Source organism: Mesoplodon bidens (assembly GCF_964165515.1).
Source record: "Mesoplodon bidens genome assembly, chromosome: 6".
In the NCBI taxonomy this organism is placed as follows: Eukaryota; Metazoa; Chordata; class Mammalia; order Artiodactyla; family Ziphiidae; genus Mesoplodon; species Mesoplodon bidens.
Genome location: NC_138162.1, coordinates 100,766,070 through 100,778,475, shown reverse-complemented (window position 1 = coordinate 100,778,475; position 12,406 = coordinate 100,766,070). Strand labels below are relative to the sequence as shown.

Sequence of the window (12,406 nt, the reverse complement as noted above, 5' to 3'; positions counted from 1 at the left end):
GTTTTAGATCTTATATTTATGTCCTTGATCCATTTTGAGTCAATTCTGTATATGGTGTAAGGTAAGGATCAAATGTCATTTTTTTCTATGCAGATATCCATTTTCGACAGCACCATTTGTTGGAAAGACTACCCTTTAGAGTTGAGGAAGATGGCGGAAGAGTAAGACACGGAGATCACCTTCCTCCCCACAGATACATCGGAAATACATCTACACGTGGAACTGATCCTATAGAACACCTACTAAACGCTGGCAGAAGACCTCAGACCTCCCAAAAGGCAAGAAACTCCCCACGTACCTGGGTAGGGCAGAAGCAAAAAGAAAAAACAGACACAAAAGAATAGGGACAGGACCTGCACCAGTGAGAGGGAGCCGTGAAGGAGGAAAGGTTTCCACCGCGAAGCCCCTTCGCGGGCGGAGACTGTGGGTGGCAGAGGGGGGAAGCTTCGGAGTCGCGGAGGAGAGCACAGCAACAGGGGTGTGGAGGGCAAAGTAGAGAGATTCCTGCACAGAGGATCGCTGCTGACCAGCACTCACCAGCCTGAGACACTTGTCTGCTCACCCACCGGGGCGGGCGGGGGCTGGGAGCTGAGGCTCGGGCTTCGGTCGGATCGCAGGGAGAGGACTGGGGCTGGCGGCGTGAACACAGCCTGAAGGGGTTAGTGCACCACGGCTAGCCGGGAGGGAGTCCGGGAAAAAGTCTGCACCTGCCGAAGAGGCAAGAGACTTTTTCTTCCCTCTTTGTTTCCTGGTGCGCGAGGAGAAGGGATTAAGAGCGCTGCTTAAAGGAGCTCCAGAGACAGGCGTGAGCCGCGGTAACAGAGCGGTCCCCAGAGACAGGAGACGCTAAGGCTGCTGCTGCCGCCACCAAGAAGCCTGTGTGCCAGCACAGGTCACTATCCACACCTCCCCTCCCGGGAGCCTGTGCGGGCTGCCACTGCCAGGGTCCCGTGATCCAGGGACAATCTTCCAACAAACAAAAGCCCAGGACCAGATGGCTTCACAGGTGAATTCTATCAAACATTTAGAGAAGAGCTAACACCTATCCTTCTCAAACTCTTCCAAAATACAGCTGAGGGAGGAACACTCCCAAACTAATTCTAAGAGGCCACCATCACCCTGATGCTAAAAACAGACAAAGATGTCACAAAGAAAGAAAACTACAGGCCAATATCACTGATGAACATAGATGCAAAAATCCTCAACAAAATACTAGCAAACAGAATCCAACAGCACATTAAAAGGATCATACACCATGATCAAGTGGGGTTTATCCCAGGAATGCAAGGATTCTTCAATATACGCAAATCAATCAACGTGATACACCATATTAACAAATTGAAGGAGAAAAACCATATGATCATCTCAATAGATGCAGAGAAAGCTTTCGACAAAATTCAACACCCCCAAAAAAAAAAATTTCAACACCCATTTGTGATAAAAACCCTGCAGAAGGTAGGCATAGAGGGAACTTTCCTCATCATAATAAAGGCCATATATGACAAACCCACAGCCAACATCATCCTCAATGGTGAAAAACTGAAACCATTTCCACTAAGATCATTAACAAGACAAGGTTGCCCACTCTCACCACTATTATTCAGCATTGTTTTGGAAGTTTTAGCCACAGCAATCAGAAAAGAAAAAGAAATAAAAGGAATCCAAATCAGAAAAGAAGAAGTAAAGCTGTCACTGTTTGCAGATGACATGATACTATACATAGAGAATCCCAAAGATGCTACCAGAAAACTTCTAGAGCTAATCAATGAATTTGGTAAAGTAGCAGGATACATACTGTCTTGATTACTGTAGCTTTGTAGTATAGTCTGAAGTCAGGGAGTCTGATTCCTCCAGCTCCATTTTTCTTTCTCAAGACTGCTTTGGCTATTCGGGGTCTTTTGTGTTTCCATATAATTAAAATTTTTTTTGCTCTAGTTCTGTGAAAAATGTCAATGGTAGTTTGATAGCGATTGCATTGAATGTGTAAATTGCTTTGGGTAGTTCATATCATCTTACCTCATGTGCCTACTTATCTCTAAGTGAGTGCTGAACACTGTATTTGAAAAGAGAGGCCTTGGGAGTTGTTAACCTTCTCCAGAAAGGATTTTCATTTACTCCCACCCAGTAACTGGGCAGCTGCAGCCAGTGCAGGGACTGTTTACTTTCAGACCACCTTCACTCTTAGGTTGCAACTTCATAACCCACCCAGTGTAAGGGGATTCACAGGGCTCCATCCCTTGGTGGCCCTGCAGTCCAACTTTTGTCTACTTGGCTATTAAAGCTCTGCTCAACCCCTTAGCTTTGTAGTAAACATCTCCAGGGCAAAAACAGCCCCACTGTTAGACTTCAGCACTTTGATTTCTGCCATCTTCTGAATCTTGGCCTAGAAACCGTTTGCTCTTTTTAGCTCTCTGACTTGATATATTTCCTAATTTTTCTAATTGTCCTTCACTGACAAGTATGTGTGAGTCATGTGCTCTACCATTCCCAGGACAGAAACTTAGTGGCTTCCTCTTCATCTATACAATATATTCTCACATTGCTCTGGAGATATTAATTACACTTATTCCGAAGTCTTCTTTAAACAACTAGAGTTGTTTATGTGAAATCTGTGTCATCAGGTTTTACCTTTTTGTTTACGAGCTTAGTTCTTTTACAGAATTAGTTCTGCTTACATGTGAAACTGTTCCTGGATGTCTGCTCATCTTGATATTTGGGATGCCGGTTCGCCCACTCTTTCAAAGACCTCCTTCCCTCCAGGAGGAGGACACTGCCCCCAGGTGAGAGCCCCTCCCTCAATCTGCCAGCTAACACCCACTTTTGCCATTTCTCTCTGGCCAAATGCTCCCTCCCAATGCCCAGGAATCAACTCTAAAACAAATGTCCTGGCAACAGAAGGCCTTCATCATCTGAAGCAAATGCTTGCATTCTGTCGAACATGCCTCAGTGTTCCTTTCAGATGGGCCCTCGTGGGGACTTGAAAAGGGGGAAAGAAGGGTGAGAATGTAGTAGTGAGAAGGAACTGCAAGGGGAAGAAAGACTATGAGTAGGACCAGGAGACAGGAAAGCAGGGGCCCGTGGACAAGAAAACACAGGCAGCCCACAGGGCTGGACCTCTGAGAGGGTGAGAGGCTGCAGAGATGGGGCCAGGGAACAGGCTGTGGCACACTAGAGCCAAAGGGGGATGAGGAGTCTGCCCTCCACGTGGCAGGCAAGGAGGAGCTTGGGGGACCAAGCAGAATTACGTGGTCACTCAGTCTGCCATGTGGAGGGCCTGGCTTGAAGTGCCACCTGGCACAGTGGTCTGGTGCCAGGTCCACAGACCCTGGGAAACAGCAGAGGTTCCTGAGAGCTGGGTCACTCACCAGCAGGAGAGGGCCTTCTGGAAAGTCACAGGCCTCCAATGAAGACGAGTATGTAGGCCTGCCTGTAGGCAGGCAGGAGGCTTGCTTACGGAAAGTTCTCTGCTTTCCATGCTTTGATCAGTCCCCGCTCGTCCACGGTAACAACAAGTTGCAGCCGAGGGTAAGTCACCAAATTCACCAGAGCTGCAGGCTGTAGAGGGCTCGACAGAGCTCTGTGCCCTAGGCAACAACAAAATTAATGTAACAACTCAACATAGGGCCCATTTATTTCCTAAACGCTTATTATTTTCATCCATTCGACCATCACCCAGTGCACACTGGGGACGTGCAGGTGTAAAGGATGTGATCCCCATCCTCACAGGCTGCACAGCATGGTAGGGAACACAACACAGAAGCAATGTTCTATCACAGAAGAGACAGGTGTGTCCTGGAGGAGAGCAGTGGCTGAGTGTGGGTGTTGAGACTGCCTGGGGTTGGTGCCATTGCAGGGGGACTGAGGGTGGGGTCCTTCATGTGCACTGTGCACAGGATGTCTGAAGCACTCCCAGTGGTTACCTATGGCTCAACTGAAGAAGGCTGGGCAGGGAGTCAGGACCCAACACTACCCACCCTGCCCGGGATCTGGGCTGTACTTGGGACCCAGGCTGTGCTGGGGACCTGGGCTGTACTCAGGACCTGGGCTGTGCAGGGCTGCATAAAGAGAACTTCCACGTGGAGCATCTCACTTGGCCCCCAAGGAACCCAGGTTTACAGATAAGCTGATTCAGCCTTGTAGTTGTAAACAGTTTGTTGCATATCTACAACTGCCCTGCTCAGAACATGCCCTTCCCAGTGGTGTGTCCAGCAGTGCCATCGCGGGCTAGGCCTGGCAAAGGCCCATGCCCTGTCATGGCCATTAGCACAGAGGAAAATGACTGGTCCGAGATGGGCTGATTCCCAAATACATGGTCTCTCCCAGGATTCTGAAAGCTAGAACAGCGAGGTAAAGAGCCCGGGTCCAGCAGGCCCACAGCACATTAGGACAGGGCATCAGAGAACCAATCCTCTAATTGCTGTTTCTGAGTTTCTCAGAGTTGCCACATGGGGTTTGTTTCCAATGTGGAGTTATTACGGTTCTTTTTCTATCAGGTGTTATCATGTTAGCATGATCTTTTTCCAATCATGATATCCCAGTATTCTTCCATTCCTTTCTTTCTCCCCCCTCACATCAGCAAATCAACAGTTGATTTCTGTTGCTTAAACAGCTAACAAGACTTACTAGTAGGGACTCAGCACGGGTGACTGGCTCATGTCAACTAGGCCTCGGAGAATACACGTTATTCACCCGTGGCTAGTAGTATGGAAGTGGGTAAAGAAGCAGTGAAACTCCCCTTCCCATTTCAGAATAGAAAGTAGCAACCAGGGGAACAGAGCACAGAAGCAGGCTACATACTGCATGACTCCAACAAAATGACTGAGCTTTTTAAAAATAAAATAAGATTGGAGATGTGTTCACAAGAGGATTAAGGTTGGGAAGCCAGGCAGAATGGGTGCAGAGGGGTCTAGCCCTGTCTAACAGACCCACACTGTGACCAACGGAACACACTAGAGTTCAACAAACCACGGCCTGCAGCCAAACCCAGCCCACTGACCATTTCTGTATTTTCGTTAAAAAAAAAAAAGTCAAAGAATATTTCATGACACATGAAAAAAACAAGAAACTCACATGTGAGTGTCCATAAGTACAGTTTTATTGGAACACAGCCACTCCCTTTTGTTGTATACAGCTGCTTCTGCATTTCAGCCACATAGTTAAGTAGTTGCAACAGGACCACGTGGTCTGCAAAGCCTGAAATATTTGCTCTCTGGCCCTTTACAGAAAAGGTCTGCCACCCCAGCACCAAAGCTCTTTATGTTCAAGTCAAGACCTTTTTGTTTTGGCAACTCTGGAACCTCCCAGCCTTCAGGTCTTCTTCCTGCCCGAGAGCCCCTCATCTAGGCCTGTGTGGTCTCATGTCCACAGCCTAAGATGGGTCTCTTTCAGGGCAACACAACTGCAATGAAACAGAAACCAGCCGCCTGCACCCATCAGTCACCAGAGACCTGCACTCGAAATTAGAATGTCAAACATCACAATGTATATGAGGAAAATAAAGCATGTGGAAGAGAAGAAAAAACATGATAAACAAATGAAAAACTGACCATGGAGGAAAGACATATGATGCAAATAACTGTATCCTTTAAACAACAAAAAAGAGCAATCGGAGAATATGAAAATGGATAGGAAAGCTTTTAACAATTAGTACCAACCATGTTATCGAGGTTTTAACACTTAAGTTTGCAAGTGGGGTGAGTAAAAGCTGCATTATCTGGGCAAAACCACCCAGAGGCTGGCATTGGCTCCAATGTGGACATCACAGAACTGGGCATGGCAGCTGTCATCCCCTTGCATAAACAGCCTCCATCAGGCACTGCAAAAATGCCCATCTCCCTGAGGCAGGACAGCAGAAAGTCAAGGGCATTTGCGATCAGTCAGACTCAAGTCTGAAGTGTGACCTGGCACAGCGACTGAGCCTCCTGCAGCTCAGATTTCTCATCTGTACAATGGGGCTCCCACTCCTCACCTCACAAGTTGGCTGTGATGGTTAAAAAGAATAAAGGCAAAGGGCCTCGCTAAGACTAAGGACATAGCAGCATCTGGTCACTTCTCATCCTGGCCCTCTCCTGGACAACTCACTTCTTGCAGATCCCAGGCACACACGGTGTCATCTGACGACATGGTGCACACCATGGACTTCTCCCACCCATCAAACCAGTACTCTTTGGTTGAGATGTAGGCCAGCTCATCTATCTCTCCTGAAAGAGAACACAGACTTGCCTTAAGCACAAACATGGATACCTGGGATGTGAACATTCAACTTGGTGAAGGGGAGGCAGGCAAGTCATTCCTCTTCTCTCTCAGGAGCATGACAGGTGCTGATTCTGGGGACAGCGGTGGACAGAAAGAGCTGGGACTTCAGACTTACAATTTGGGTATCATGCCCAGGACTGCCTAGCACCCACCAGCCATGTTACTGTGAACAACATTTACAACATCCTTATCTCTTAGTTTCTGTTTCTTTCTACTCTGAAATAGATGTAATGATCTCTGTTAGGATCAAATGATAACAGAGGTATAGAACATAGCAGGGTATGTCCTCATTATGTGGCATTTTCCAACTAATTGGCTGAAAAACCAAATCCCTGGAGATTTGACCAGGGCAAGAGTGGGAATGCACAGAGTTACCACCTTCCCCACCCCGTACCTTTGTGCCCAGCAATGGCTTTGCAGATAAAGTCCTTCTCTGGCCACCCAGATTCCATTTGGAACTCCAGCTCGGATCGTCAGATATAGTACTGTTTCCATGTCTGTGTGCCCAGGGTCATCTGGGAGGCTTTACAGGAGGACCAGCGTCTCAGACACAGCTGCCTGAAACAAAGACCCACAGTCCCAGGTAGGAGTCATTAGAAGGTGTTTTGGCATCAATAGGCCTAGCTTTGATTCCCAGCTTCACCATCTACTAGCTTGGACAACTCACTTTACCTATGTAGGCCTCAGTTTCCTCCACCGTTAAATGGGGATAATGATAGGACACTGAACGAGTGCTCACCACATGTCAGGAATAGGTGCTTTTTGTGTTTCCAGTCAATCTATATAACAACCCCATGAAGTAGGTCCTCATCACCATTTTAGATATGAGAGAGAGGTTAAACAACTAACCCAGGGTCATGCAGCCTTGGTCATGCAACTGGAACTCAAGAGTCTGCATTTTTTTGAAGCCTCCCACTATTGTTGAACTGTCTATTTCTCCCTTCAATTTTGTCAGCCCTTCATGCATTTTGTTGCTTTGTTATTAGGTCCATATACGTTTATAATTTTTAGATCTTCTTGATGGATTGATCTGTTTATTATTATAAAATATCCTTCTTTGTCCCTAGTAACACTTTTTGTCTTAAAGTCTATTTTGTCTGATATTAGCATAGTCATTCTAGCTCTCTCCTGGTTGCTGTTTACATGGTATATGTTTCCATTCTATTATTTTCAACCTGTATCTTTGAATCTAAAGTGTATCTATTGTAGAGAGCATATACTTGGATATTTTTAATCCCTTCTGCCAATCTCTGCCTTTTCATTGGAGTGTTTAATCCATATATATTTAATACAACTGATAAGATAGGATTTACATATGTCATTTTGCTTATTTCTATGCATTTTCCCTTCTATTCCTCTGGTACTGCCTTCTTTCGTATTAAGTATTTTCTTGTGTCCTATTCCCTTGTCATTTCTTCAACTGTATATTCTTTTAGTTCTTAGTGGTTGCCTTGGGGATTACCGGATAAAATCTTAATTTATGACAATCTAGTTTTGATTAATATCAACTTAATAGTATCAAAAAACTTAGCTCCTGTGTAGCTCCATTTTATGCCCCTCTCATTCATGCTGTTATTGTCATACAAATTACATCTTCATACATTATGTACCCAACGGAGAGTCACAATTATTGTTTTATGCAGTTGTCCTTTAAATCACGTAGGAAAAAAGGAGTTACAAACAATTCATTTATGTTGCCTTTTATATACACCCATATGGTTACTTTACTGGTGCTACTTCTTCATGTGGATTCAAGTTCCTGTCTAATGTCCTTTCATATCAATCTGAAAGACTCTTTAGTATTTTTTGTAGGGCAAGTCTACTAGCAGCAAATTCTCAGAGCTTTTGTTAATCTGGGAATGTCTTAATTTTCTCCTTCATTTTGCTTCATATAGAATTCTTGATGACAATCTTTTTCTTCCCACACCTTCAGTACATCAGCCCACTCCTTTTTGGGTTCCATGGTTTTTTATGAGAAATCAACAGTTAATCTCGTTGGGGTTGTCCTGTACATGATGAGTTGCTTCTCTCTTGATGCTTTCAAGATTCTGTCTTTGGCTTTCAAGTTGGATTATAATGTGTCTCGAAATGGAACTCTTTTGACTTTATCCTACTTGCAGCTCACTGAGCTTCTGGATGTGTAAATTAACATTTTTCATCAAATTTGGGAAGTTTTCAGCCATATCTTTAAATACTTTCTACTTTCTTTCTCCTCTCATCTGGAACTCCCTATTATGTGTTGCTTGCATGCTTGATGGTATCCCACGGGTCTCTTAGGCACTATTCACTTTTCTTCATCTTTAGCTTCATTGCGTTCCTCAGACTGGATAATCTCAACTGACCTATATTCCAGTTTACTGATTCTTTCTTCTGCCTGCTCAAATTTGCTCTTGAATTTTTAATTTGATAGTGTACTTTCCTACTCCATAATTTGTTTGGTTATTTTTTATAATTTCTCTTTATTAATATTCTCTATTAAATGAGACATTGTTCTCATAGTTCCCTTTAGTTCTTTTCACGTGGTTTCCTCTAGTTCTTTGCACATACTGAAATAGTTGATTTAAAGTCTTTGTCTAGTAGGTCGGATGCCTGGGCTTCCTTGGGGACAGTCTCTATTGTTTGCTTTGTTTCCTGCATATTAGCCACACTTTATTTCTTTGCATGACTTACAACTTCTGTTGAAAACTGAACATTTTAAATAACATAATGTAGAACTCTGGAAATCTGATTCCACCCCATCCCTGGTTTATTATTGCTGTTATTATTTTTTGTTTGTTTAGTGAAGTAACTCTGAAAAGTTTCTGAAGTAACTCTGAAAGTCTGTATTCTTTGTTATGTAGGGCCACTTATGTCTCTGCTCAGTTAAATTAATGTGCAGTAATGAGAGGACAGAGATTTCCTAAATTTCTGGAACGACTAAATTTCCTAGTCATTACCAAACGCTCTATGTGCAGGTTGGGGCTTGTGTTCAACACTCAGCCAGGCAGTTGACTTCTCTGCCTTAGTCTTCACTTCCTGCTTCCACAGAACCTCAAGGTTAACCAGAGGTAAAAGTTTAGAGCCCTTTTATATCTTCCCTGAGTTAGCACACAGCCCTGCACAAGCACTTGGCCTTCTAGATTCCTAGGAATGTGTTGGAGCTTTCCAAAGCCCCTAAGGACATCACATTCCCAGTTTTCCTTTTAAACTCTTCGGTTGGCCTATTGTTTCCTTAACTATCATTCATCAACTCTGATTAAAGACTAATTAAAAAGTTAATCAGGGCTTCCCTGGTGGCACAGTGGTTGAGAGTCCACCTGCCAATGCAGGGGACATGGGTTCATGCCCTGCTTCGGGAAGATCCCACATGCCGCGGAACAGCTGGGCCCGTGAGCCATGGCCACTGAGCCTGCAACAGGAGGGGCCACAACAGTGAGAGGCCTGCGTACTGAAAAAAAAAAAAAAAAAAAAAAAGTTAATCAATTCTCTTTAGTTGTCTTGACAAATGCCCCAAGGTAAAGGTTTTTCACATTGGGTGAACTCCAAGCAAGGTAAAATAAAGACAGCTTACACGTGAGCTCTTCCAGGAAACACCAGACAGGTCAAACAATGACAATCCTCTGGGAATAAGGCTTTGAAGAATCTCTAATCCCATTCTTACCCTTCCAGTGACTGCAGCTCCTGGTTTCACTGTGATTGTGAACTGTTGGTATTCAAGGCTAACACAAAGCTGGAAGGTTGTTATGGGAACAGAGCAAGTGAACACTTGCTGCTCTTACTGAGAATAAGCCATTTTTTTCTTGAATAAACACTTCCCAGACTACTGTAAGTCTCTGGTTAATTTCCAGAGTTCTGTAAAAGTTTATTTTGACAATTTATGCCAGTTTTCTCATTGCTTTTATGGATGAGAAAATTTTCAGAAGTCATTAATCCACCATTTTCCAGGAGTCTGCCTCCTTAACTTGTATGTATCAATAACTATTGTCAATTCTATGATAGCAACTCGCTTATAAGGTTGTTGAAGATAAAACATTAGCTCATCCACACTGTGGAGAATACTGAATCCCCACCTATTCTGTGGACCCCAAAGTGAGTGAGACATGGCCCTTGCCCTATGAGTACTCTCAGCTGGTGGTTAGGAGGATAAGTAAAACTAAAATTCTGGAGAGAAATGCTAAGTTTCAGAAGAGGCAGCCTATAGTGCCATGGGAGTAAAACACAAGGAGAGTGAACATCTGGGAGAGGATTAGGGAGGCTCCATGGACAAAGGCTTTCAAAATTTACAGTCACCAGAGTTGATACAGCATCAGAGGACTCCAGTCATATCTCACAGAGGAGAAAAATGAGGCTGGGTGGGAAATAAGTAGCTCACAGCCCATGGTCCCAATAAGTACAACGTAAAGAGTTTCTCTCCATTCAAAGCCTGTACACTCACTGAGCACCTATGTGTCAGGCTCTGTACTAGGCACTAGTGACCTCTAACACACTGGGAAGGGTCCAGTGCTTATGTCGGATATGGGTTTTCCTGTCCTCACTGAAACCCTGTTCCTTCTACCAGAAGTAGCATACTCACAGCCTGCAGGCAGAATGGGCATCCAGATTACCTTGTCTGGCCTGCATAGCATTGGCCTACGTGAACTAGCTGCCAATACTTAAAAATCAAGAGATTTCACATACAAATTAGGTAAAAGAAGAAGATCTCTAGCTATACTGAAATCAAATTCTCACCTGGAAAAATTTATCTGGAGACACACAGAATGGTACTCCTCAGACAAGAATGAGCTTTCAGGGAATTCCCTGGTGGTCCAGTGGTTAGGACTCTGTGCTTTCACTGCTGAGGGCCTGGGTTCGATCCCTGGTTGGGGAGCTAGGATCCTGCAAGCTTCACGGCACAGCCAAAAAAAAAAAAAGAATGAGCTTTCAGCTCCACCATGGCCTTCACCATCCCTTTTATCTCTTGGACTAAGAGGCTGAGTATCAGCTGCCTCACATCATCATTCTTATGTTGTTGATTTTCTTTTAGTTGAAATAAACAGAAAGGGAAATTTCTTGTACCCATATCTCAACCTAAACAGTGTGAAAATAAAAGCTAGACTAAGAAGATAATGTGGTTTAAGAAAAAGGGGGGATAACATTTCTTTGTGGAAGTGAAGTCTATTTCTACATATTTAAGGCCATTATACATCAAACCATAAGTAGGAACTATAACCAATATTCAGAAGAAATAAAACCAAGTGATTTGACCAAGAAAAGGGCAGACTGTCAACAAGGCTGAAGTGTGCACATGAGTAAAGTATGAGATAAGCCTCTGAAATACAAGGATGTATCAAGTGAAAAAACACCATGGCACCAAAACCTTTCAGACAGCAATTAACAGCAAAACAATCTACTGTACACAAACAAAAAAAAATATTTGTACCTTAAACAAAAGCAAATATTTGCAATTTTACTTTTAACCAAAAATCTAACGCATAGTGTGTTAAAGAGATGGCAGAATTTAAAAGGTCATGAAGCATTTTAAAGAAGTAACTTGCAGTGTTAAATTAGAATTATAGAGTACATATTAAAAACATATGACCGGTTAACCATGTTCATTTACTGTGTCCATAAGAGTTTCTATGGGCCTGGAGAGTTTTGGGGCCTAGTACCCATGACAGGTACAACATTAGAAATGACACGTGCATGTGACGATGCTCCTGGAATGCTGTTGCAGTTGTCCCAGTTCCAGAAACATAAACCCAGTGTTTTTTATATGAACATAGGTCAAGGATACCATACCAAAGAATGACTGTATGCTAAAAAGAGTTTAGCACCAAAAACTGTAAAATAGTAATGAACCGAAAACCCATACATGACTTGGCTTGCAGACAGCTGAAGAATCTGCTTGAGGAACCTGGAAGTACACACAATATGGTAACACATGTATACATGTGGGGGTTAGGTGATAAGCTGCTCAAGAGATTTTTTTGAACTGCTGAAAGAAATATATTACTTATGTTACTCAAAGGGAAATCCCTACCCCAGCTTATCAGTAAAGATGAGAACAAAGACTAGGGTTTAGGGTTGGCATCCTACCCATTTCAACTGTGAGAATTGCCCTCCAAGGGATTCCACAAATAGTTACACCAATCTATGAGTCAACTCATTTATTTCTAGTGACACAGTGTCTTTG

The 12,406-nt window shown here is 43.7% G+C and overlaps 1 protein-coding gene across 1 annotated transcript in view; it reads right to left on the bottom strand.

Moving 5' to 3' along the window:
• Positions 1 to 12,406, bottom strand: part of FBXW12 (F-box and WD repeat domain containing 12) — a gene marked incomplete at both ends in the record, with an annotated part of 31,947 nt that overhangs the window by 14,692 nt on the left and 4,849 nt on the right. The window contains 6 exon segments of the mRNA XM_081237935.1: positions 3,366 to 3,458; positions 3,460 to 3,572; positions 3,575 to 3,584; positions 6,082 to 6,200; positions 6,650 to 6,728; positions 6,732 to 6,813. Coding sequence (XP_081094061.1) covers positions 3,366 to 3,458; positions 3,460 to 3,572; positions 3,575 to 3,584; positions 6,082 to 6,200; positions 6,650 to 6,728; positions 6,732 to 6,813 — 496 coding nt within the window.